This window comes from Drosophila suzukii, chromosome 2L, assembly GCF_043229965.1.
Source record: "Drosophila suzukii chromosome 2L, CBGP_Dsuzu_IsoJpt1.0, whole genome shotgun sequence".
Taxonomy (NCBI): Eukaryota; Metazoa; Arthropoda; class Insecta; order Diptera; family Drosophilidae; genus Drosophila; species Drosophila suzukii.
The window spans coordinates 20,255,537-20,280,987 of NC_092080.1; the positions used below are offsets into that span (position 1 = coordinate 20,255,537).

The 25,451-nt window shown below is 40.4% G+C and overlaps 6 protein-coding genes across 10 annotated transcripts; 3 read left to right on the plus strand and 3 right to left on the minus strand.

Moving 5' to 3' along the window:
• The first annotated feature begins 447 nt into the window (after positions 1-447).
• Positions 448-3,692, plus strand: c(2)M (crossover suppressor on 2 of Manheim). Its single transcript, XM_017090387.4, has 8 exons — positions 448-693; positions 755-912; positions 974-1,254; positions 1,319-1,502; positions 1,578-1,965; positions 2,566-2,882; positions 2,942-3,076; positions 3,140-3,692. Exons 1-8 carry the CDS (start codon positions 542-544, stop codon positions 3,262-3,264), a joined length of 1,740 nt encoding a protein of 579 aa, XP_016945876.3. The 5' UTR covers positions 448-541; the 3' UTR covers positions 3,265-3,692.
• LOC108021596 (BOS complex subunit TMEM147) lies at positions 3,553-5,015 on the minus strand. Its single transcript, XM_017090389.4, has 4 exons — positions 4,841-5,015; positions 4,608-4,746; positions 4,430-4,538; positions 3,553-4,080 (listed from the first exon to the last, which is right to left on the minus strand). Exons 1-4 carry the CDS (start codon positions 4,912-4,914, stop codon positions 3,719-3,721), a joined length of 684 nt encoding a protein of 227 aa, XP_016945878.1. The 5' UTR covers positions 4,915-5,015; the 3' UTR covers positions 3,553-3,718.
• A 398-nt stretch (positions 5,016-5,413) lies between these two features.
• On the plus strand, positions 5,414-7,661 carry Syx5 (syntaxin 5). Of its 3 annotated transcripts, none has more exons than XM_070997875.1 (3): positions 5,414-5,500; positions 5,593-6,445; positions 6,781-7,661. In XM_070997875.1, exons 2-3 carry the CDS (start codon positions 5,779-5,781, stop codon positions 7,512-7,514), a joined length of 1,401 nt encoding a protein of 466 aa, XP_070853976.1. In that variant the 5' UTR covers positions 5,414-5,500; positions 5,593-5,778; the 3' UTR covers positions 7,515-7,661. The 3 variants fall into 3 exon arrangements, with proteins under 3 accessions (XP_070853976.1, XP_070853980.1, XP_016945767.3); XM_070997879.1 differs by having other exon boundaries at positions 5,479-5,496; XM_017090278.4 differs by lacking the exon at positions 5,414-5,500 and having other exon boundaries at positions 5,503-6,445.
• cni (protein cornichon) lies at positions 7,452-9,265 on the minus strand. 3 transcript variants are annotated; one of them, XM_017072251.4, is made up of 5 exons: positions 9,182-9,265; positions 8,934-9,116; positions 8,760-8,872; positions 8,528-8,671; positions 8,128-8,463 (listed from the first exon to the last, which is right to left on the minus strand). In XM_017072251.4, exons 2-5 carry the CDS (start codon positions 9,081-9,083, stop codon positions 8,436-8,438), a joined length of 435 nt encoding a protein of 144 aa, XP_016927740.1. In that variant the 5' UTR covers positions 9,084-9,116; positions 9,182-9,265; the 3' UTR covers positions 8,128-8,435. The 3 variants fall into 3 exon arrangements, with proteins under 3 accessions (XP_065725052.1, XP_016927740.1, XP_036676532.1); XM_065868980.2 differs by lacking the exons at positions 8,128-8,463; positions 9,182-9,265 and adding an exon at positions 7,452-8,107 and having other exon boundaries at positions 8,934-9,175; XM_036820637.3 differs by lacking the exon at positions 9,182-9,265 and having other exon boundaries at positions 8,934-9,175.
• A 341-nt stretch (positions 9,266-9,606) lies between these two features.
• Positions 9,607-12,021, plus strand: fzy (cell division cycle 20 protein fzy). Its single transcript, XM_036813495.3, has 3 exons — positions 9,607-10,087; positions 10,263-10,572; positions 10,791-12,021. The coding sequence occupies exons 1-3, from the start codon at positions 9,776-9,778 to the stop codon at positions 11,735-11,737; spliced, it is 1,569 nt and encodes a 522-aa protein (XP_036669390.2). The 5' UTR covers positions 9,607-9,775; the 3' UTR covers positions 11,738-12,021.
• cact (NF-kappa-B inhibitor cactus) lies at positions 12,015-25,083 on the minus strand. The gene is made up of 7 exons (XM_017087906.4): positions 24,927-25,083; positions 23,701-24,447; positions 22,313-22,490; positions 21,754-21,964; positions 13,639-13,727; positions 13,316-13,573; positions 12,015-12,355 (listed from the first exon to the last, which is right to left on the minus strand). Exons 2-7 carry the CDS (start codon positions 24,414-24,416, stop codon positions 12,284-12,286), a joined length of 1,524 nt encoding a protein of 507 aa, XP_016943395.3. The 5' UTR covers positions 24,417-24,447; positions 24,927-25,083; the 3' UTR covers positions 12,015-12,283.
• Positions 25,084-25,451: the final 368 nt, after the last annotated feature.

Genomic DNA, 25,451 nt, shown 5'->3' on the forward strand with positions numbered 1-25,451 from the left:
GAAGGGGCCTGCGTATTCTTTGGCAGTTGTCGTAAGGATTATGTATCACTTTTCTTTTAGTAAATGTTCAATGTATTTTTCCTGTCCTTTTATTTTTGGTTTTTTTGTTGTCTTTCCTGCAGTGCGACCGTTCACTGAACGCCAAAAATTATCACGAGTTAACCAAAAATATCGCGTAGTTTTACGAGGCGATTGTTCCATATAACAATCGTATAGAATAATTAAATAAATATTTTGTATTTTATCACACACAGGTTTATTCATATTGGTTTCTTAAAATGTTGGAAACTTTTTATTCATAATTTTAAAAGAACTTTAATTTTGATTTTCCTTGAACGTCAATGTTTGGATTTTAAAATACCGATACGATATTTTGATCATTTCTGTCACCTCTAGTCTCTTTAGGGCTGCCAAATAGAAAGTACCGTTAGCTGAGGGCTACTACGTACTACGCCGCCATTTTAAAAGTTCAACTTTTTTGGTAATATCTTTTTAAATACCCTTTTTGGGTACTGTTTAAGTGTTTAATGTAGTAGATACGATGGCGATTCCAAAGCTGGACTTAGATTTATTTGAGGGAAACATCCTCGATTCGTGTTGGAAAGTGGGAGGCCGAGGCCGCAAGTCCCATTCATCGGCCTTTGCACAATTCGATCGGAATGAGATCGCCGCTGTGGATATTGTCGCTTGTTGGTAAATAAAGCTGTACTTAGCTAATCATTTCAATTTCCCAACTAAATTTTAAACTTTTAAGCAAGCAAATCACTAATTTAATAGAAGAAAACTCATTTAGAGCCCGCCGATCAAATCTATTGGCAACAAGGAAGAAGCGAAATGTTAGTTTCAAGGATCTTTCGCGCTTGGCATACGGCGCTACCAATATTTATAGATGCCAGGTGGACATACTTTTAGGTAGGCGTTAGTTTGAATATTAGGGAACCGCTTACACATATTTAATTCATCATGCTCCTAGGGGATACCATGCTTTTGATGGAGCAAATGAAACGTACCAACATGGATTTGGTTGTTACAACCACGAAATCTGTAATGGTTAAGGAATCTGGGATTGGAACCCAACGCAAACGGAAGCGCGTGATTACCAAGAAATCAAAGGTCACCGTCTCCAAACGTCCCAGATTGCAGGAGTCGGAGCTTCTGAACAAATCCACTCAGGAGTATTACGAAAATATACTATCAGAATGTCAGTTGTGGCAAACAGAGTACACACAGCAGGTGAAAGAGGACTTAGACGAGGTGGGCCGCCAATTAAAATCTTAAACACTTTCCTTCCTAATATACTTAATTTGTATACCAAAAGTCCATTGAACCAACCAGAAGCTGTACGCAATCGAACTCATATCATGCCATTACCATTACTGAAGAAATTCAAATTCACGAAGATCAGAGCCATATTATGCCATCTGATGGTTTTGGCGACGGAGAAGACTTGGATTTAACCATTTTCCAAGAACTTTTTCCCAAAGGCGATCAAACGAGAACCTGTAAGCGATCCTCCAGTTAAAAATGATTCATCTAATTTTCATCTATTATTTCATCTAATTTTTCTTTATTTATAGTAAAGCGGCGCTCAGTAACCCAAGATTCAACTGACATTTTACCAGATAAAATGCCGAGATTGGATGAAATGGACGTTTTCCAAGCTGACAATGCTATTATGACCCAAATCTTTCCGCATAACATTGAGCCAGCCGACATATCTCAAATATGCTGCGAACCATCGGTCCAGTATGTTTTGGAGAATTTTGAAGAAATCACATACAGCAAGCCCAAAAATCCTCGCAAAAGAAAACTGATAGTAGATAAGCGTATTGAATACACTAGAGAACAACTGGCAAAGCAAAGACTTAAATATATGAATGATTATTCGTCTAGAGAGGTTATTGTAAAAAAGCCATCCAAACAACTAAAATCACCGAACGAACTTTTATGTAAACTAAATAACAAGTAAGTCATTCTTGAATAACAATTTGAATACCCTTGCAGAGCGTATTGTGGTTTCAGTCGGACGTTTTTAAAGCAGTATAGGAGACATTTTCGACATTTCACTAGACGAATCAATCTACCCGCGCCTGCCTGTTCGTCCGTCTGTCTGTTTCTAAGCGAACTAGGCAGACAAGACAACTGTATACTACATCGTTGTTTTTGATCATATTCTCTTCTACTTTGGGTACATCCTATTTACCGATTCTAGTATTTTTAATAAAATGATTTTATAATAAGTCGACTATATCATACAGCTGCCATTGGAACGTTTTAAAAATTAATGATAAAATAATCTAAACTAAATTATAGCTTTGGTTTTAATCATATGCTCTTCTACTCTGGAGCAACAACAATACATTTTAAGATTTCTGAGTTTCCAATTTTGTTTGTACATTTCTGACAAAAAATCTGTAATAGGAACTATCGGTATATTTACTTTCAAATCGTTTGAATATGCGATTTCAGTAACATATACGTGAGTAGTCATAATATGCACAGTTTGAGCTGCAAGGATACATTAATTCGGCTTGCCGATTTTAACTCTTAAATTTTTCTGTTTAGTTTATTTTGTTCAGCTATTAATAATTACATCGGCATTAACTCAAGTGAAGATCAAATGCAAGACGAGTCTGAAAATACATTGAGAACCATATTTGGCAGCGAATTTACAGAGACGCTTTCCAAGAAAATCTTTGCTCAGCTAGCTGGCAAGATAAGTTCAAGAAATATAGACGCATATATAAATCAACCTATTCCCCTCGAAATGGATGACATCTTACTAACTCCTGAGCCACCTAGCAACGTAATTGGTAACGATCTACCAATCAATAATAACAATTTCTACGAACACAGTATATTATGTCAGAGTAATATTTTTGGTGAGATTAACTCATACAAGATACATGTATATATAACTAAAAATTTTAATTTTCCACAGATACTTATAGCGTAATGATGGATCTTTTAAACATTTGGCGTAATAGTCCAGAAATCACTGGAATCAATGCCAATGATTTCATCAAATCTTTTGTTGATCGCATCAAGGCTTCGCTAGCTTTTCTTCATTTGTTGTGTAGGCTAAAATTATCTATAATTATCAATTTTAATACGAAATAACACAGAAATTTAATTTCAGATCTAATCCGCGGCAGGTTCATAGAGATTTCAAAGCGAGCTAACTCCCTTGAAATGGACCAAATTACTCTGGGCAAAGAGTCCGCAAAGCTCATAGAAAATCTTACGCAAGGCGAGACTTTCTAAACATTTTTTAAGAGTCTACAAGACTTTAAACTATGGTTTTCATGGCTATCGCCACAATTTTGTAGTTGTTAGTTCAGTCAATAGTGCCTTCAAAATGTAGCATTCTGTTATCGTTATGAGTATAAGCTAAAATGAGCAAGTGGCAATCCTTTAAGAAGCGGTCTTAAACTATTCATTACCATCTTGTTATTGTTAAATCGGGCAAGGATGCCCAAGTCAAATCGTTTATCTTTTCCTTGTCGATGAAATACTGTCCAGTTTCACTGTACTCATTAAAACTCGTGTAAATATTTTTGTTACTATTACGTTATCGTAGCTATAATTCATTAACATTTGGGGTAATTCTCTAAACCGTAATTGTTGTCTTCGTTACAAAATCTCATTCTCTCTGTGACAACATCAAAAATAAACAAATTACAAAACAAAAAGGACACAAAGAGTGTGGCACAATCATTTAAATTCCGATCTGCTGGGCCAGACCCGAGTAGATGTGCAGCGTGCAGAATCCAATTATGGCAGCCACTAACGCTTTCACAGCCACCGTCAGCCAGGGTCCAAGGGTCAGGATGTGGAGCATGCCCTCCAGCCAGACGCCTTTGAAGACAGTCACCGCCAGCAACAGGCTAACCAGCGGTTTCAGCGCCTTGTTCAGATCGTGACGGGTGAACAGCCAGATCAGAGTGGCCGTGGTTATGTGCTGCACCAGGAGCACATTCGACTCCAGACACTTGAGTATGTAGATCCAGCTGAACTCAGTTCCTCGGGCTCCTACCCACAGCATAATGCCTCGGGAGAGAATCACCTCGGCTGTGGCCCCTGCAAAAAAGTAGTATATCTTTAGTTTTAAGTGATCTTGGGTTTCAGCGGTAGAAAACCTTGAGAAAATATTTCTAAGGCAATGTAAGTAAAATGATAAAACAAATGTTGATTGGCTAATTCCATTTTTCAATATTTTATCAAAGGTAAAATACCATTAGTATCGGTTGAGTGAAGTTCTTAAGGAACCGAAAACTTGAGAGTAAATAACACAATTTGAAAAAATGTCGACGAAGAGAGGAACTCTGAACTATGCTAGCTGAGGATCTAATAGTATGTATAAGATAATGGGATACAAAAGTAAAACTACCCTCATCATCGGTTAATTAAATTATTTGGTTCAACCTACATCCAAGTCCAGCGGTAATAAGTTTGGAGTGTCCCTTGCCGGGAATGCGACTCAGGATAAGAGCGAACCCTAGCAGATCGGCGATGTCCACGCTGCACCTGAAGATCTCCTAAAACCAGAAAGCAGACAGCTTAACCTCAGCAATTGGACAAAGGTAAATAATGATAAGCACACGCACCGCGAAGAAGTTGAACTCGCCGCTGGAGGAAGGTGCGTCCGAGTAGAAGAATGTGGCCAGCACGAGCATCTTGACGAGCTGTGTGAATATGTAAATGCCGCCGGCCTGCACGCACTTCCAAAAGGCTCCATATTCTGATCTGTGAAAAACATAAAAACCGGGACAATTCATAAATGTTTTCATTGACCTGGCGGACCTGGCAGTTTGCAGAGGATAAACAGCGGGAAACTCACAGGCCGGAGTATTTGTAGGTGAAGTAGTACGGCGTCAGCAGGGCCACGCAATTTCCAAAGTGATACAGTGTCATTTTCTTTGATAAACTATGGCTATTTTGGTTGGCTTAATTAAGAGAAGAATTAAAAGTTGAAAAGAAAAAAACTAGCGTTGCTCGCCGTTGGTTATCGATATGTGTATGTCAGTGTTGTCGTGGCTTATAGCTGTTTTTATGGTTAAAATCAAATAAATTAAAAGCTTAAATGACGACAAAATTAGTTAGTTATTCTGAAAAAAGAAATTAAAATAAGGGCATTCCAGTTATCATTGTGTTGAATTTTAGGTATTGGTTTTCATATATCAAATAGCCAATTCAATGGTTTATTACTTATAGCCCAAAATAACTTATATTAGGTACTGTTACTTTAAATAAAAGATTTTTCCTAACTGTAAAAATATTTGCAGAATACTTAACATGCAAAAATGGAAATCGTTGAGCTAAAACATAGTTTTAATTGTTTGTTATAGTTCTCAAAATAGCTAAATCTGACGGGAAAACCGAACAGCCGCGAACTCTAGGGCCTATCGATAGTTGCTTAGATATCAACACGTCATCGTCATCTGTCATCTGTGAGGTGTGCTCGTGTGTGTGAAATGAGTGTGTGTGTTGGTGCGTGTGAGTGAGTTTTCTGCAATCTTCAACAATTATTATGAATTTTAGGCAAAACCCAGGAAAAATGCTTAAACAAAACCAAAATTATATTTTGTCTAGGACACACAGGACTGCCAACTAAGTGCCGAGCGGGAAAACGAACGAAAGGAACAGTGCTTTAAAAAGGAAAACAAAGGGGGAAAATTTCGCCAATCGCAGGAAAGTCCAACAGATCAGATCGTTTTTGTGTGCATATGAGAAAACGGCAACGTCAACTCCCCGGGACAAGCTGCAATCTGAAATGAGATGCAAACCCGAAGACGCCTTCATCAAACGGACCAGCAGGATTACAGCAGCAGTACCTATACCATTCAAGAGGATCAGCAGGGAGGAGCAGGCGCAGGATCTGGGGGAACGGGAGCAGCTGGCGGATCGGTAGGACTCTTAGCACAGTCCCTGGTTCAACCACCGTCTGCTCACGAGGCGGCCATCCAGATAGGAGACGCCAACCAGTCGGGGCAATCCCTTGCAGCAGTCGACTACTCCGACGACAAGTACGGCAAGGCTGCTCGCCAGTGGAACCTTCGAGCCTTCTCTGGCCAGGCACTGCGCACCTTGACTGCCGCTGCCGCCGTGGTCACCGGCAATCAACCGGGCACTAACGACAATAGCCAAAGCAGCTACAGCTACCAAGCTTCCATTCCGACCAGTTCGCAGTTTTACCAACCGAGGGAGGAGCACCAGGAATCGGAACCCGAGCCGGAGATCTTCGTCATGGCTGCCCGCGACCGGACGGGCGAGTTCGCCAACGCGATTCGATCGCTGCAGGCACGCAACATCACCAGGGCAGTCAACATCCGCGATCCCCGCAAAGCCAAGCAGGTGCAGAGCTATTCGGAGTTCATGATGGTGGCCAGGTTCATCGGCAAGAACATAGCCAGCACCTACGCCAAGCTAGAGAAGCTCACCATGTGTAAGTATGTGGTTTCTCAGGAAACCGATTAATGTTACACATTCAAATTGAAAAAATATTGCCTAATATTGGTGGTGACACAGAAGTCACCGGGTGTCTAAAAGGATGCTACAAAGTATTTTAAGCTGAAAAGTACAATGAAATCATTTAGAAAGAGTACTATGTATATCCTTTATTTACTCCATACTTTTAGACACCTAAAATTACAATTACATTTCTGTGGATCCCTCCCTTAATTAGATTTCTGTTGGTTTTATGTCCTTAAATTATAGATGTTCCTCAAATGTTTTCAACAATAAATAATCTTATAATCTTTATAATACTGTTAATTTCAGTGGCCAAAAAGAAGAGTCTATTCGACGACAGACCGCAAGAGATCCAGGAGCTGACCTACATCATCAAAGGCGACCTTAACGCGTTGAACCAACAGATCGCCCGACTGCAGGACATCTCCAAGGACCAGCGGCGTCACACGAACGGCAAACACTTGGTGTCACATTCCTCCAACATGGTACTGGCCCTGCAATCCAAGCTGGCCAGCATGAGCACGGACTTCAAGCAGATTTTGGAGGTGCGCACAGAGAACCTCAAACAGCAGAAGACGCGTCGTGATCAGTTTAGCCAGGGACCAGGTCCATTGGCTGCCCACACCGTCTCGCCGTCGACGGCTAAGCAGGGGTCGCTGCTCCTCAGCGAGGAAAACCAAGCAGTGAGCATAGACATGGGAAGCAGCGATACAACACCACTGCTGTCAACCCAGACACAGATGGCAATCTACGATGACTCGGATAATTACGTCCAGCAGCGGGCGGAAACTATGCAAAACATAGAATCTACCATCGTTGAGTTGGGTGGCATATTCCAGCAGCTGGCGCATATGGTCAAGGAGCAGGAAGAGATCGTGGAGCGTATTGACACGAATGTGGCGGATGCGGAATTAAATATTGAGGCGGCCCATGGCGAGATCCTGAAATACTTTCAGTCCGTCTCCAAGAACCGCTGGTTGATGATCAAGATATTCGGCGTTCTTATATTCTTCTTCCTGTTCTTCGTTGTTTTTATGTCGTAATCAAACGCCAGTTGCCCATTAAACGCCCCATGTACCTACCCATGTATACAGCATTTTAATTTAATCAAGATTTAATCACAATATTGTTTATTCCAAGCTGTGGCCTCCCGGAACGATTGTAAAATAAAGTTATAAATACGTACGAAAGCTAAGGGGATTTATTTGGGGAACTAGAGGGTGACTTTGGATGAGCAGCAACATATGTATATGAGTAATTTTCAAAATATGGTTTATGCTTTCACAGTAGTCTAAAGTATTTGTTTCATCAGCAATCATACAACTTTTATTTATTTTAAATATTTCCGTTAAATCTAGATATATAATTCAATGGGATACCATATTTGTTATTTAAATGAGGAAAATGTTTACATCGTATGATGCGTATATCTGAATAAATTTTTTTTGTTGATGTTGACTAACAAATTATGTACATGAAAAGTGCTTACTAATCATTAGCACCTAACTATTTTAAATACTGGGGCTATTTCTATGTTGGCCCTGCTGATAAGGTTAAGCACCTTTCGCAATCTTTATTATCTAAAGTTTTGCTCCACGTTCCTCGTGTTCAGTCAAAAACTCCGCTATCCCTTAAGCTAAACAGGAAAAATAAAAATTGGTTACTTCGATTTGATTTTTATTTAATGCTTAAAATCCAACTACACCAAGTATGCGAAATGCAAAAATCAAAATAAAAACACGTTACAATCTCTTACTGCACACAATAGATTAAATATTATAAAAAAACAAAGCTGTAAGATGTTTGTATGGATTTACACTAGAATTTACAAGTGAAGTATTGTTCGCGGTTGATGGAGAGTCTCCCCTAAAAAGGGAGTCTCTTCCCGAGTTATGACAACTAATACACGATGCGGATGCACTGGCGCCAACAATGAGATCCCCAGGCAGCTGCCTCAATGCCCTCTATGTCGAGATGAGCGAATAAACCATGCTAAAATTAGCGAGAAACGTTAGACAAACGAGGACCCGGCCACCCAGAAATCAATTATAATTACCCGTATATGTAGTAGAAGAAGCTGATCAAGTAGACGGCCAGTTTAATCCAACCCTCTCGCATATTCCGGGATAAAGTGTCGGTTTTTAGGACCGTGGTGGGATCGTACAGTCCGGGTCCAGACATCACGGGGCGATTTTTGTAGCTGAAAATTACAGAAACATTAGTAACACACAGAGTTTATAGTTTTCCTTTTGGTGTCCCATTTCTGCCTCGTAAAATGAGTCACTTACCGCCAAATATGATAGGCTATGAGGGGTATGTTGATGCATAGTGAAAACCATTCACCGCAGAACAAGAACAACAAATTCAGGAAAATGTGCAGCAAGTACTCCGGTAAAACCAGCTGAAATATAATAATAACAATTAAATGACTAACTTTAAGTGGAAGCACCAGGTTTACTGACCGGGTTGAGGCTATTGCACTGATCAATTGGATTTTTGTAATCAGTTTTCAACTCGTCGAACGCAATAACATGAAATATTGCAAAAAATATTAAAAATGCATCACCGATCAGGGCCACAATATACGTGAAGGCGGTGAAGTTGAAGGCCATCTTGTAATATGGCTGGAACACGTCTTTCAGGCGCTAAACAAAGTGACTTGCTAATTATTTACGTAAAATTCGGCTTCCAATTGTACGAAAAGACTCACTTGTTTTTTACAAGGGCGGCGATGATGACAGCTGTGCGTCAGGGATGCATAAAATTAGAGGGACATGATAAAAGGGGCACACTAAAAAATTAGATAGTTAAAGATAATTATAAAACCTAATTAAATATTTTAAAAAGTAATCCATGAAAATGAAATATTTGTTTTATTTGAATATTTAAACAAAAATTCTTTAAAAAAACTTTTACATTTTGTTTTATTATTTAAGTACAAATGATCACAAAGAAATTTAAATTTTTTATTCATCAGTTTTTATGTTTAAATAAGGATAAATAAACTTATTTAGCACCACTAAATTTTTAGAAATGAAACATTTTAAAAATGGGTTACAACACCATTCTTTTTTAATTGTTCTTTCTGGTATATTTGGCAGCCATTAAAAAATACCACTTGCAGGTAGGCAGCCTGCGGTCACATTGCAATTCCAAAACGAACCGCCATTTATGTTGCATCCCGGAAAACCGAAGAAAAATCTGATCTGAGTGATCTATGAAGTTCAAACGACTCTCGTGCAATTAATAGACAATTGTGTTATAAATACAGAAGCTACCTGACACCCTAAAACATCGGAAAACCATGTCGCAGTTCAATTTTGTGAGCGACTTGCAGAATGCCTTGATCATGGATGGGGAGACGCGCGGACCTCCGCCCCGGTGGAAGAAGAAGCTGGAGGCGTCTCTTAATGGAAGTGCCAGTACCACCCGATCGGTTCTGTCCGTCTCGTACAACACCAGCTTCTCAGGGGTCCAGGCGCCCGCGAAGACCCCTGGAAAAAGCAGCGAGGGCAAGGCCAAGAAGTCCACAACCACGCCGACCAAGACTCCTGGCGGCGGAGATCGCTTCATCCCAAATCGGGCGGCCACCAACTTTGAGTTGGCGCACTTTCTGGTAAGGATATATGCATATAATCCGGTCATAAATGTTAATTTGTAGTAAACTTTGAGCTACATATATTATTTAAGTCATTAACGAACTGGTTTTTTAAATCTCCAGTGGGTCAATTATATTTTATTTTGCGAGGAATTTTGTCATATAAATGATATTATATTATTTCCGATCTTAGGTAAACAAGGAGTCTGACGAGGAGAACGAAAAGGCCACCTCAAGTAACAGCAACGAGAGCAATGTCCAGGCTTCTGCTCACAAGGGCGAACGGCAAAAACTCATCTCCGAGGTGGCCCAGATCGGCGACTCCAAAGGTGGCCGCATCTTATGCTACCAAAACAAGGCTCCAGCTGCTCCGGAAACGCACACTAATCCTCTGAAGGTGGTGTACTCTATTAAAACGCCCATATCGACGAAAAGTGGCTCACGCTATATACCCACTACATCCGAGAGAATTCTGGATGCCCCTGATTTTATCAACGATTACTGTAGGTTTATATTAGATGTATTTATTTGTTACAATAGCTTATCTATATTTCTTCGTGATCAGAAATCTGAGTATAGGGAGACAAATCTTTAGATGATGCTTAAGTTAATAATCTAATGTTTATAATTAATCATTTATTTATTTATTTAATATTAATAATTCTAAAATGTTCGTAACAAATTATTGAATGCAAGATGTCTCATAAATTATCCCTTTCAGATCTCAATCTTATGGATTGGAGTGCTGACAACATCGTGGCCGTCGCCTTGGGCAGTTGCGTCTATTTGTGGAATGCTCAGTCTGGAAATATCGAGCAGCTCGCGGAATTTGAGGAGGGCGACTATGCAGGGTCTCTATCGTGGATTCAAGAGGGTCAGATCCTGGCCATTGGTAACAGCACTGGTGCCGTGGAGCTGTGGGACTGCGCCAAGGTGAAGAGACTGCGAGTGATGGATGGTCACAGCGCCCGAGTGGGGTCCCTGGCCTGGAACTCGTTCCTGGTATCGTCTGGCAGTCGGGACGGTACCATTGTCCACCACGACGTCCGTTCGCGGGAGCACAAGCTGTCGTCCTTGGCCGGTCACACGCAGGAGGTTTGCGGCCTGAAGTGGTCCACGGATTTCAAGTATCTGGCTAGCGGAGGCAATGACAATCTGGTAAATGTGTGGTCTGCGGCCAGCAGTGGAGTGGGAACTGCCAGCGATCCTCTGCACAAATTCAGCGATCATCAGGCAGCGGTGCGTGCTTTGGCCTGGTGTCCCTGGCAACCGAGCACTTTGGCCTCTGGCGGTGGTACCGCCGATCGCTGCATCAAGTTCTGGAATGTCAACAACGGCACCCTGATGAAATCTGTGGACTCCAAGTCACAGGTATGCTCGCTGCTGTTCTCGCGGCACTACAGGGAACTAATCTCCGCCCATGGATTTGCCAACAATCAACTGACAATTTGGAAGTATCCCACAATGGTAAAGCAAGCCGATTTGACTGGGCATACATCGCGTGTCCTGCAGATGGCCATGTCCCCGGATGGCAGCACCGTAATCAGTGCTGGAGCCGACGAAACCCTGCGCCTGTGGAACTGTTTTGCCCCCGATCCTTTGGCGGCCAAAAAATCTGTTTCGAACAGCAAGGTTAAACAGAGCGTCTTCCGGCAGAGCATCCGTTAAAGGGGATTTATCCGACTAGAACTGTTTAGCCCTTTATTGAATTAAGAAGTTATGTTTAACGGGTGGAGCTGTTTTCCCCCCTCCTTTCCAGACTAGACAATTATATTTCGAATGCATTGCCTTTTTATTAGTTCCCGTTCCATGTTTCGTAATCTTGTAATTATGGATAGTTCTTTCAATATGTGCCCCCACCGACGATATATGGATAATACAATTTTGTCAATTACTTTTATTTCTTAGAGTTAAGTTTGTGTGCGTATAAATAAAATGCTTGACATTCTGCATCCTTGTATGCTTTATTTCGCTCTAAATACTATCGTTAACACAAGCAATTCAATTCGTTTCGGGCTTCCACTTGCTGGGATAGTAAGTACATTATGTTCCAGTTCCTGAATCTGTTTGTGAACGTGTGTCAATGTGCAAACATGTCTGGGCAGGAAAGGCGTGCTTTTGGGAACAGCAATTAAACCAGGTCGGGAATTCGGGTTGTGTTAATCATAACGTGTATGTTTAGTCTAAGTCGTATGTACAGATTGGGTGGGGCATTCAGGCAACTGTCATGGGATTGCCACCGTTGTAGCTGACAAAGTAGCGCGGATCGCCAAAGCGATCGTACATCTGTAAGTACAAAAGGGTCGCAAAAAGCAGGTTAAAATTAAGTTAACAAATATGTGTTAGGTAAAACTTTAATCTCTTAAACAAAAGCCACAACAAGCCACAGAATAAGCAAACAACATAACAAGAACAAGTAAATTATAAAGTATGAAAAGTTTCAAATCTAGACAGAATTACAAACCTTTTAGACCCACACAACATCAAATTCAATTTAAATTACCAATTTATTTGCAAATTTTTTGTAGAGTAAAATATTTATTTTGCAACATCATTTCAGTCAGAACATGAAAACATCAATTAGATTTAGCTAACTTAGTACTACGATTTATGATTCCATTTTTAAATGATAAAATATTAGTTTGTTGATTCACGCACACTCGCACGCACATACAAAATTACAAACACTCAGACACAGGCACACAAATACATAGAAGTAGGTGAAGAGAAATAGCAACAAACATCGTGTTTTACATTGGACAACTTATTATAATATAAAATGTTACAGTGCATTTCCCTTACGAGTATAGAAGAATTTCAAATTTAGAACGCACACAAGATGACCTGACAATAAGTATTTAGCTACGGTTGGTAGAGCTAGTTGCAAACGGCGTTTACAACCAGCATTATTGGTTCGATTTGTTTTAAATGGGCTCTACTAAAACATAGATCCCCTAATCAAATATGTGCGGATATATTCTTTACTTGCTGCCCTTCTGCTGTTTGCTTTTCTTTTGTTTTTCTTTGTTAATTTTTTTTTGGTTAACAATACATAAGTGTTACAATAGTTCTTTGCTCAAGTGTAACAATTTGTTTTCCAACTGAATACCAGTTCAGCTTGGGACTTCTTTCTTATTTAGATTTGAACATTTTGGAAGCTGGTGGTGGCCCATTTCAAATTGTGTCTTACGCTCTACGATCCCAATGATCTTTTCTTGGTACATTTTCTTAAGCAGTGACGCTCACCTTCGTATCGTCTAGATCTTCGATATCGCTACTGTCGTAGTCACTGTCTGGAGGCGTTACGGTCTCCGCTCCGCGTTTCTCTAGGATGTTTTGCATGCGCGACTTGTTCATGATGCACGCGAACTGGTAGGCCGTCAATCCGGCGAAGGTTGCCGTCTCCAGGTTGAGCTTCTCGCACTCGTCGAGCAGGAAGTTGGCCAGATCCTCGTTGCAGCCCTCGATCGCAATGTGCAGAGGTGTGCGGCCCGATTTGCCCTCCTGTAAAAACGATAGTTGGTCATTAGTATGCTTATTCGGGAATATGTGTTAAATTTTAAACTTACCCTAGCGTTAATGTCGGCTCCATGGGATACCAAAATGCGTAAGATATCGATGTGTCCCGCCTCGGCAGCCAGATGAACACAGCGCTCTCCTGGAATAAAAAAAGATAGATTTTGGTTAGCAAACTGGCTCAAAAGGTTTTATATTTGGTACTACGGTTATTAAAATATAGAAGCAAACGTCATAGATTGTAAATAATTCAAACCTTAAGTTCATCACACCTTTTGCACCACAGGGCGACATAAAAATGCTTATTGATACTCGTCATACGAATGACCAAGAGTGGAACGATAGTTACTCATTATAAAAAAGCTTAAATGTGTTTAAAAATATGAGTGTATCAATCAATACTTTCAGTTTGCATACTATAACCACTATTGTGGATCGAAAAAGCTGTATTTATGAATGAAACTCGATCCCTGTCCCGAAGCTTTACCTCAGTGCAAAAAAACAGCTTTCTGTTGTAAAACAAGTAGCGTTTTATAATACGAACAAAAAAGCTTTGATTACGACAATGGCCGGCTGGGTGGCAAAAGGGGGTTTTCGCCAAAAGGGGGGACTGGGTGCCAAGTGGAGGCTTTTGCCTTATAAGACAATATGACAACCCGTTGACTTCGCATGCGAGTATCTGTGTGCCCGATCGCCAGGCATTGGTGTGCGTTGAAAAACCCAAGAAATTCCCACAATAAAACAGCAGCAATAACACACCAGTAAGCAACAACAACAACAAAGGCGAGTGACGAGGTAAAGCGGGAAAAAAACAATAAAATAAAATACAAAAAAGTCCAACAGTTGGCGTTAAGTTAAGTTAACAAACCAAATACAAAGTTGGCTTTTGGGTTTCTGCTTCGGCAACAAGTTTGCTCAAGTTCAAATTGGTTTGAGCATATAGAAATCTGATATATGGATGGATACACCAACACAAGTGCTTGAAAATAATAATAAAAAATGTGCAATAATTCAAATGACATTTTGGGAAGAGAAACGAGGCGAATTCTAATCATGTTTCATTCAGTTTCTATCTTGGTTACTTTTTGCAATTGCTTTCGGCTTTATCAGAGTATAGTATAACAAAGAAACTACATGTTTATATGATTCTTTGAGAAATCGTTTCTAAATAGTATGACCCATACCCATCTTTCTACAACATAAATTTTAATTAATATAAACTGAAGTAAATAAATAAAGCGAGTTAGGTTTTATCTCTTTCATTCTAATCTGTTTTCGGCTGCTTCTACAGATTCTTCCTCAATGTATTCTCGTATTTTCATATCGAGTTGTTGTTCGCATACAGATCAAACGACTAAGAAACTAAAAAAAGACCGAAAACAAAGGTGAATTGTTTAGTTTCTGTTTGTTTTTGTATCCCATGCCTTCGCTTTTATGGCTTTATGATTAGTGGACGTAGTGGTTGTTGCTGTTACTGCTTTTGCCATATTTTTGCCCGGTTTTTTGTAGTTTTTTTTTGCGGCTGGGCTACACGTGCTGTTGATTGACTTTCACACACAAACAGTTGGCACATTTGCATGAATCGCACACATTTACATGGCCAGTCAGAGATTTCCGCTAAGATACTGTTGTTGTCTTTAAGCCGAGAACTATCTGTGGTAATACACTGAAAATTCCACCCGTGAGTCATTTGAAAGGAGAGATAACCTCAGGGGAACTCTGGAAAAACAATAAAACGATTGAGGTTATCGTACAATGATTAAAAAACCTAAGTACTCACGGGATTTTGAAAACCCAAATCTGTTTTTGCAAAAGAAAGCGGCCCAAGAAAGCCGGCAGTCCAGTTTTTTGTGTTTTTTTTTTTGTTAATCTCGGACTTGACAGCTTACAAAAGCAACAATTGTGTCACAAGATAAAAATAACGATGACCACATGGAGATTTTTAAGCTCGACTAACTAAAAGAGAAGCCGATGAGCTAGTAAAAGACAATCCTCATTGTTGTTGCCTTTCAGCACAGCAACGTGCCAATCGTTAGCATACGATTAAAGACCCTTGTATACACAACGATATTAGATATTAATAGACGAACGGCCAGTGCCAGTATAAAACATGAAATATGAAACACAAAAGTTTGTTTCAAACTTTGTTTTGCTCTCGGGAATTCCCCATCGCGGGACAAAAGGCTGCGTCACAAGATCCCAAGTTTATAATCCGTTCTCTTAGCCAGCAAGTCTGAGGCGAAGACACGTCTACAGAAAGCAGTTAGACCAGAAATGAACGCGGCGATTGCTCAATAATTAGATATAACCGATTTTAGCATGTTTTGTACCGGTCGAAAAACGTATAAAATCTGAGCGTTTCGTTTCAATTTATACAAGCAATTGATATTTTAATGGGTTCAATTGTCACAAATATTTTTAGCTTTATACTTTTATTGGGGCATAACTTTTCTGACAAAATCACAAAAATATTATCTCCTTGGGAATATTTTTAAGCTTGATGTCACGCCTCGAAAAAGGCAAGCTCGAACTAGAAAAAACAGCTCGCATTTGAGATAACAAAAAGTAGAATAGATTAGATCTTTTTGACAAAGAAAATCAAATTGTCAACTGCCTGCCTTTGGAAAACAATGCGATTTTGAAAGTATTTGTTTTTGCAGTGGTTATAACTGCAATCGGATTCGGGCTTTGGCAACTAATGATCGTTATGAAATCGTTTATAACTGCGCACTATGGGAAATTCTATTTGCCCGCCACTTAACCACCTAAACACTTTCACAAACGGCACCACCACCGCCCACTTGATCCGATCGCCCCTCCAACCGCCCCTTGCAGCACCCCAATATCACACACCCATTAACCTGTACGACGATATGATGTCGTTACTATTTACACAGGCGGCAAAAAGGCAACGATATCGACAACGACCTTATGAGAAAAACCCAACGGCGCAGTTGAGAGTACTCCACAAGTCACCCGAAGTCGCAAAGTTCATAAATTTATTGACAGCGCAAATATTAAACGCAACGCTGTCTTTGCTTAATTTTAATTAATTGAGTTTATTGTCGGAGCAGAGTTTTGGTATTTCTACAACGGGTTTTTCGCGTATGGCTTTTGTTTCCGTTTTTTTTTTTATTTCCAATATTTATCTCTTGTATTCCCTTATTTGTCCTTCAGTTTGGGTCACCGATTCATAATTATACAATTACAAACAGTATTGGAGTGGGAATATCTGAAAGCTGTTTCCAGTTCTCCCCACAAACGCGTGCCAAAAGAAGTTACCAGGCCATTGGGGAAATACCTGGCCCAAAACCCACAAAGGCCCACAAGATATAGACATGGTCGATCAAAACACACGGCAACTGTCCAAATACGACTGACTGGCAAATACTCCCAAAATATATATACAAACAGACAAAGGCGGGGAGAAAAGACAATATCAAATTAAAAGTTGTTTACCCCCAAGACTTCTGGGCGCCGTTGGGTTATTTATTTGCTAATATGAAAGTACACACATATATTTATGTGTTCGAACTTTCCCAATGTGGAAATTAGCTAAAGTGAAGTGAAAAACCCAGGTGGCGGGCTGCAGCCGGCCGCCAAATGAAGCGAAAACAAACAGCACAATTTAGCACAATTAAAGCCATGGATTTTCCATGCCATGACTACGACGACGACGACGACGACGACTGACTTGGCAATGAAAGTGTTTTGAAAGCAGCTCGAGCTCGGCTCAGCTCAGTCCGCCCCCCATGATCGCCCTCCTGGCCAGTCCTCCACATATCACTCGATCGTTATGTCAGCGGATTCGCCTTGTTGACTTTCTTTCGAGCTATGAATGCGAATGCAAATAACACCCGACCCAACCAAAATCGACCGGGGATCGTCAGCCACGTGTGGGACTGAATGAAAAAATCAAATAAAAGAAATATGTAAGTAAAAAAGAAAACACAACACTCAATTTGTGGAGAATCCCCAAAGGGGTCAGCATTGTTGGAAGGAGATCAGTTGTAGGTTTTTCTGTTTGTCAACTCGGTTGCAGTTAGGATTTTCCTTTAACGTAAGGTATTATTCATTGCGTTACTTCACTTCCGTCACTTTGTTTTTATTTTTTGCATTAGCATGAGCTCATTGTAAGTTTCTGGTATTATTCTTAAAGTGCACACAGTACTCACAATTATTCAATGAGGAAGTATTATGTTTAATAGCTTTAAATCTATTAGATCTCTAATTTTTTAAAAGTTGTTGAGGAATATTAGAATACGGCTATTTCAATCACTTTAAAGTCAATAAACTGATTGAGATCCCTTAGATTATTTAAAGCTGACAGTGGATTATTGGCCAAATGATCAAAGCCAAAAAAGGGAAGTACACATTTCCGTTTAAAAAACGTAGTTAACCTTGTTCGCTGCCCGTTAAAGTGAATAAACTTTGAGATCTTCAAGCTACAGTTGCAAAACTCGCAATCTAAGCTGATTCTTTAAAAGTCCCCAGTCAAAGGTTTATCAAAACCAAAGAGAATGACATCCGCTTTCCGTTAAGGTTGGATCTTTTGGAGGTGAGATATGGGATCTTTTCAGTTTCAGTCAGTCGTCTGCTTCAAGACAGCTGCGAAAACGGGAGAGTCCCGATTTAACCTTGTGTCTCTGTCAATTGTCATGACTAATTTGTTGTTGTTTATGGGCACTATATGCATCGATGTAAAGCTCATTAATAGTCGACAGATTCCAGAATGTCGTAGATCTGAGATGTCAATAAATAGCGAACACTCAATTAATACCAAAAACGGGTTTTCGATGGTGTAAGGCTGAGTAAACTTGGCCCATTTGGTAGGTCTCCAGTCGATATTCTAGTACCAGGTGCAGTCGAAAGTTCAAGTTGTTTGCCTGTAGAATCCCAGTGACGCTCGTTGTGCACTTATTTCTTCCCCATTCATCATATTGCTGTTTTTATGTAGTAATTTGAAAGGTGCACAAAGTTCTGTTTAGGTTTTTCAGAATTTCTGTCTACTCATCATTTAACAGCGGGTTTCTACGGTTCTCATTTTTTTAGAGCACGAGACCTTTACTACACATATGGCTAAAATCCCTGACAATAGCGTAATATTCGAGCGGTAAAACCTGCACCCTGATAAAATGGCCAGTTATCTTCTTTAATGCGAAAGGGGGCCAGGGCATTAGAAAGCGCTGAATGTGGAGGGTACCAAATAATCGCACAGTAAACGACCACCTATGGGGTTTTCCTCGGTTCAGTGCTGATAACGCACGATTTCCAGTTAGCAATGTCTGCTGACGATCGAACACCGCTGGACATATCTCATTTGCTTTTTGCCAGCTTATCAGCCGGGGAAGTACGGGAATAACTGCTCTTAGTTGTGATTTCAGTTGCCAGGCCACAGATTCCATGGGTTCTTCGCTTAAATAAAGATATGTACTAGTACCAAACGCCACACATGCAGGACAAATGTGTGGTTCTGAAATTCCCTGGTTCGGTTTACCCGGCATTTGTTTATTGATCACCAGGAGACCGATAAGACCAGAAGTTTTTGTGTCTTCCCCATGCCCCGCGGGAAATTTCTACGTTATTTATTGGAATTAATGCAGAGTCCACAGTAGGATTTTCTTCGAAATTTATAAAACCCGGCTTGATAGGCGCCAAACCGTCACGAAATTCGTACCGCGACAATAGTTTATTTTTACAGATAACCGAGTCACAATCATGTTTACTATCAACAGTGGGAATTTCTGGCATTCTTGGTTTTCCAAAGAACAGGGCAAACAAAGTTGTCAAGCGAACTAGGGAAGGAAGTCCTATACTATTTATAGAGCCCGTCCTAGAGAGCCTTGCGTGCGTTTATTTATATAATAGCAGTCCATTTCCCAGTTGCGTGCCAGGCGCGTTAATGAGGCCCAAAAATGGATTACGGCCCAGTTACGGCCGGTTGGTCGGCCCCATAATTACTATAGTGGGGATTTCCAGAAAGTACAGAAATATTATTTCGGAGGTGGCCTCTGTGCCTTTGATAACGAACCTTTCCCAATTTCCGTTTTTGTCTGCGCCTTTAATCGGCTTATTGCTATCATTATTTCATTGGTATTATTTGTTTTTCTTTGCTGCATTATTTAAAAGTCTGCTCTTGCTTGGCTCTCGGCCAAAATGGAAAATGTGGCCTATTTTTGTCGCAAACGCTAAAGTTTTCTGTAGCATTTTATCTAATTTAGAAGGGAATGTCTAGCTTTTTTAAATTCGGATTGGAATGACTTTAGATTTAGCATGGCAACACTAGAATTCCTTAGTTGTAAAAAAATGATGGTTATTGTCCCACAGGGAGCACTGACGCAAAACTATAAATACATTTTTATAAATACATATATCATAGGTTCTTTGCCAAATAAATACTAGAACGTTATCCTAAAAACCGTATTCTATAGGGACCCAACCCCTCATGTATTTGTATTCCCGAGGTGTATTGATTAAGGCACTTTAAAAAGGATGGATGTTGCCGGAGAGAACTAGAACAATCTGTTGAGATCTGGGGGTGTGTTTATACCTCAGGGACAGAGATGCTGACGTCAATGCTGGAGTAGATTGGAAATTGGACCACATATTGCTAGGTTCTGGTGTTTACATAGTAATCTGCCTTGTGTACACTGAGAGCTGCCCCCAAAGTCCCGCCCCGAATAATTTAAATTGCTTTCGAATTTAATGCTGTGGCAGTGGGAAAACCCAGAGATTTCAAAAAGGCGAAATGCTCAAAAGCGTCCGACCGTCTCGTTTCTTTTTGCTTTGTCGGTTTTTAATAGTTTTTGTCGGAAATGTCTGCGCTGTTGCTTTTGGCTAGCCGAAATACATTATGTGTCTTGTATGAGCAGGTTATATATAGCATCTATATATCCACAATATGCGGAGCAGCTGTTTTGTGAAGCTTCAAACCGGTTGGCACTGCTTAAAGCTGGCCGATGGTTACAAAAAAAAATGTTTGTTCACCAAATGTTTGCCACTCACGAGTTCGGATTTTATTTTTGGCAAGGTTATACATAGCAAAAAACCTAAGAGGCAAAAGGCCAATAGAAATCGATTAAACAAACGAAAGGTTAAAAGCAAATAACTTTGATTTTGCAACACTTTCTGACAAGTTTATTAACCTCACTGGAGGAGTTCCAACGATAATTACAAAACTTTTACTTTCCCTTGAATTCAAATTGAAATACGAATATTTTTTAAATCCTATTTTTAGAAAATAATTAGAATTATGTCATATTAAGTAATTTACTAGTTCAAACTAGCGTTCAGTGTGCTACAAAGCATGCATTATTAATGAAAATTCAAATTTAGAACCCTTTTCGATTACCCCCACATATGATATACAATTTGTGTGGGTGGCACCTCCACATTTGTACCAGTAGCTTTCAAATCGATAATTCGATTTCTGGTCCGCGAATACAGAGCAAAAACAAATAAGGAAACAAATGTTAATGATGGGACACGCCTGCCTTTACGCATGGAAAATAAATTTCATTTCAGATTATTTCCTCGATGCAATGCATTCGGAATTAAGTCGGGAGATTGAAACAAAGCAAATCAATGAATTTCCATTTCGAAAAGAGCCTTACGTAAATTAGTTTCAGATTCTCCATCCGCCAAACAGATAAATATTTACCTATCCTTGTATAAAATCGTTTTTATTATACTTTGCTGACGTCTGAAACTTTGCCAATGTTCTTTGCGTTTTTCGTTTATTTTGGTTAATCAATAACGCAAATGGGAATCGCAATGGGAAGGGGGTGGAGGGAGGTTGTTGCTTTAACCATTTGATGAGCGAAAAATTCAGGCGCAATGTGTTGGGGAGGCCAATGTATTTTTGGCATCTGCTCAAAGGCGTCCATAGCCTACAGCCATATGTAAGCACGTCTATAACGTATATACATTCTATATGGCAGACGACAATGTCTCGCATTGTGGCTAGCCGTTGGCGGGACACCAGTTATATATAGAGCTATATAATGTGTACACTTTTGGCACAGATTCATAATTCCCATGATAAATGGCGGAAAATGCTGGGCCAAAAATAATCAATTCACTAGAACGAACAAATTCCTACATTTTTGGAACGCATATAACTTTGCCTTGCTAATAAATATAACAGATACATATTTGACTTATCTTACCATCATAGTTGCGAATCTCCAGATCGGCGGGGAGTCGGGCGTAGCTCAGGGAGCTCACCGCCTTGTCGTTGGAACGATGTCCGTATTGTCGGTGGGCTTCGTGGATTTCCGTGGCTCCAAACTTCTCTGTCAAGGCCCGGACGCACTGTTTCTCCCCGGCGATACAGGAAAGATGCAGGGCTGTGTTTCCATGACGATCCCGCACCGTGGGCTATTCAAATGAGTAATTATGACGAAGGAGTTGTAGTATTTCGGGATTGAAATGGTTGATAAAGTTTAAATGTTGATGTAAAGAGAATTATGAATGAATTTCCGCTTTTATCGTTAAAATATTAAACTTGGACTTAGGAATGCAATTATATGTTATATAAAAGTATTGCCAGTTTATCAGAAGAAAGCATATCTTAGCTTTCTTTGATGAAATGTTAGTAATGGTTATGAATTAACAAGCATACAACTCGACACAAATCTTCAGATGCTTAAGATATTCAAAACGGTATACATTTTATAAAAGATGAGTGTTTTTAGCGCTTTCTTTAAGATTTCTTCTGAATATTACCTCAGCTCCAGCCAGTAGCAGTATCCTCATGATATTCGGCTGGGCCGTGAGGGCGGCCAGGTGAAGGGGTGTTTGGGCCACATCGTTCTGGATGTTCAGCAGACACGGATGCGGGGCCATGCGAATTAGGGCTGCCACCACGTCCACGGATCCCGAAATACAGGCCAGGTGCAGAGGTCTGAAACAAGAGACAGAGCAAAAGATACAACATGAATTTGTGGGTTTATTTACCTGCCGCTCGGCACCCGCACATTCTTCCCTTCCTGTACACTTGTCGTCTGCCATGTGGCGGCGTAAAAACCCAAGTAAGTTAAGTTGAGGCAAAGTAATGTGAAGAAAGAAGAGGTGCCCCGAAAAACCTGTTCCCGTACCTGCCCACATACCAGGAAAACCCCGAAGCCTGACTAAAACACATGTGTCAGTCGCGTTTCTCGCCTCAGACAATGGTCTTTGAGTGATTCACGAAACTCTCCCCTTAGCTCGCTTGGTGGTCAGTGCAATTTCGCGGTGTCTCTGTTATTTTGGGAAATTTTGAGATTCTCATCGGAAATACAGCACGTATAGGTTCAAAGAAACTTGATTCAACAATGATTCAAAGGTTGTGCCAATAGTCTATAATCGCATTCATCACGTGAACTTTCCCAAAATGAAATTTATACTTTAATTGCCATTAGCCGACTAATTTTAGAGCTTATCATTGAAAAAATTTACAAAATTTATTTATATTCGCTATACCAATTAAGAAGCAATTCTCGTTCAATGACTATTTGCATAATGTTTATTCAAAGATTATTCGCTTTTAATGGCTGCTTATATATAGACGATTTGTTATTCCCAAATCTGAAGAAAAAAAAAACTTGACTAGGGTTGATAACATATTTAAAATTCATGTTATAGAACTTGGCATTGATAATTCCTAGGCATAAAGTTAAGCTGTTATAAGGTTAAATCCTGGGAAGTTCCCAAAATTGAAAAAAACCTCAGTAAATCCGCTTTGATGTTATCTATAGGTCACATTGTGCATATGTTGAAGAATAGGAAATATTTCTGTTTTTCTGTTCCAAAAGTCCAGTGCCCTTGGGAAAATACCCAAATAATTAAAGTTATCTATAAGTTAGTTTGTAATTGGAAGAATCAGCAGTACTTCTGTATTGATTTAAAAATAAAATTGGTATTTATAAGTCCAGTGACCTTTATAAAACAGAATATAATTTTTTAGATTTGGGATTGTGCCGATTTCCGATTATGTTATGGTTTATTTTTCATTTAAATTCAAATAGAAACCTATTTATAACATGGGCAGATTTAATTATGTTTTATACTAAACCTAACGATAACTTTTTCTGACTATTTGCTTTGAAAGCGGGTTTCCCATTTAGTTTACTTACGTGTCGCCGTCGTCGTTTTGCTGATAGAACTGCTCCCAGGCGTTCAGATTGTTGATGCTGCTGGGCGGAGCGGATGAGGTGGCTCCTGGTCCCGAGGGATTCTGATTCGCGGTGGTGCTGGCTGTGGAGGATTGGACCTTGCTGCGACCGGAGATCTGGGTGCTGCTCTGGCCGAGATTGTTGAGCTGTTCGCCGCGGCTGACCAGGTGGCTTTCGACGGTCCATTGTGGGATGCCTGTGTCCGCGCTGTGTTTGAGTCGCATTGGATCGGCGCTGGTGTCCTGGTGCTCCTCCTCCTCCTCTTTGTTGTCCTGTTCCTCCTCCTGGTCCTCCTCTTCGTCGATAATGCCGGAATCGAGGACGACGGGCTGCACTTTTCGGGGGTCCTCCTGGTCCTGTTTCGGATCCTTCTGCTGATCCTTCTGCTCCTCCGAGTCGGGGCCTATCTCCTCGCTGAAGATCTGCGAGGACTGGGGGCCGGAAATAAAGCCCGAGTCGCTGGTCTCGTTTGGCACGCAAAATTCCTTTTGCTTGTTAATGGCGGCCGCTGTTTGATCTTGTGTTTTGCCGCCAAATTTACCGCTAGTGGGTAGTGAGGGTGAGGGGTTAGCTGCGTTTGCGGGGGCACGCTGCTCAACACTGGCAGCGCTGCAGCTGCAGTCACTTGTTGCTTTTGCCTTTGTTGCTGCCTCCGCTGCTTTTGTTGGGCTCGGCATTTTCGTGCTTTTCCGGGCTCTCTCAGTTGGGCTGTAAATATATATATATATATGTTATATATACACACACATATATATATTTTCTTTTTTCGTTTTGAACTTTGCTTTTGAGCTCAGTCTTGAGCGCTCTGTCGCTCTTTCTCTCCTTCACATGCACACGCACACTAAGCGCTCAACTGCTCGCTCCAAGTGCGAGTGAAACAAACATATGGACTTCAACGAACAAGTGAAAACGCAATAATTTTGTAGATTAAAAATAATAATTTTACATACAAGTGTAGCCACAGAAACATAAAAATTACGGTTTCACTATGGTTGGTTATTTTTGATTTTGCAGTTTGATTAACGTTTTTATTGCCTCTTCACGTTTGTTTCACCCGCACACCACACACATGCACACAGGGGGAGATTTTTATCTCTCCTTTAACACAGCTTCCTTTTTCAATTTCTTTTTAATTGCAGCTTCTTTGTTTTAAGTTTGGGCACTATTTTCTATATTTTTCTCACTACCTTGCTGTTTAATTGTCTTGCAAAAATTGCCTTTACACGCGGTTATTCTGTATTTAACTCAAATGAATTTGTAATCTACAGTTCGCATAGTACCCGTGCGACGTCTGCTTTCTTTCACGTTGCGAATTTGATTGGCATCGGATCGAGAGCGAGTTTTAGACTATATGGCATCAAATCGGGGAGCGCTATATATGTATACGTCTCTTTATATAGTATCAAAACAAAACGAGAGAGCCAAAGAGAGTACCGTTGCGCTTGGGTTTTTTAGAGCTGTTTCTGTGTGGGTGTGTTGAGTGAAGCCCACGGAGTTGCCGGATCAGCGGCAGAGCGCCAATTTCAAATTTAGCAGCAGCAAAAACAACAACAAAAGTAGCTCAAGCAACTACAGCTGCGATATGTGTGTTTATTTATACTTTACTTGCCGATCGGATTGGCGAGTTCTAGAAAGCGTTCCGATGTTCAGTGCTCTGTGGACGAAATGCGTATGACGTATGACCGATCGGAAATCGTTTCGCTTTGGCCTGC

Coding starts and splice junctions, on each gene's coding strand:
- LOC108021596 (XM_017090389.4), bottom strand. CDS start 4,914: ATGACACTGTATCACTTTGGAAATTGCGTGGCCCTGCTGACGCCGTAC. Junction 4,747..4,840: donor ACCTACAAATACTCCGGCCT/GTGAGTTTCCCG, acceptor TGTTTTTCACAG/ATCAGAATATGGAGCCTTTT. Junction 4,081..4,429: donor TATTACCGCTGGACTTGGAT/GTAGGTTGAACC, acceptor ACTTTTTTGCAG/GGGCCACAGCCGAGGTGATT.
- Syx5 (XM_070997875.1), top strand. CDS start 5,779: ATGCAAACCCGAAGACGCCTTCATCAAACGGACCAGCAGGATTACAGC. Junction 6,446..6,780: donor GCTAGAGAAGCTCACCATGT/GTAAGTATGTGG, acceptor TGTTAATTTCAG/TGGCCAAAAAGAAGAGTCTA.
- cni (XM_065868980.2), bottom strand. CDS start 9,083: ATGGCCTTCAACTTCACCGCCTTCACGTATATTGTGGCCCTGATCGGT. Junction 8,672..8,759: donor ATAGCCTATCATATTTGGCG/GTAAGTGACTCA, acceptor TGTAATTTTCAG/CTACAAAAATCGCCCCGTGA. Junction 8,108..8,527: donor TTCTTCTACTACATATACGG/GTAATTATAATT, acceptor TTTCCTGTTTAG/CTTAAGGGATAGCGGAGTTT.
- fzy (XM_036813495.3), top strand. CDS start 9,776: ATGTCGCAGTTCAATTTTGTGAGCGACTTGCAGAATGCCTTGATCATG. Junction 10,088..10,262: donor TTGAGTTGGCGCACTTTCTG/GTAAGGATATAT, acceptor TTCCGATCTTAG/GTAAACAAGGAGTCTGACGA. Junction 10,573..10,790: donor TGATTTTATCAACGATTACT/GTAGGTTTATAT, acceptor TATCCCTTTCAG/ATCTCAATCTTATGGATTGG.
- cact (XM_017087906.4), bottom strand. CDS start 24,416: ATGCCGAGCCCAACAAAAGCAGCGGAGGCAGCAACAAAGGCAAAAGCA. Junction 22,491..23,700: donor CAAAACGACGACGGCGACAC/GTAAGTAAACTA, acceptor CTCTTGTTTCAG/ACCTCTGCACCTGGCCTGTA. Junction 13,574..13,638: donor GAGCCGACATTAACGCTAGG/GTAAGTTTAAAA, acceptor TCGTTTTTACAG/GAGGGCAAATCGGGCCGCAC.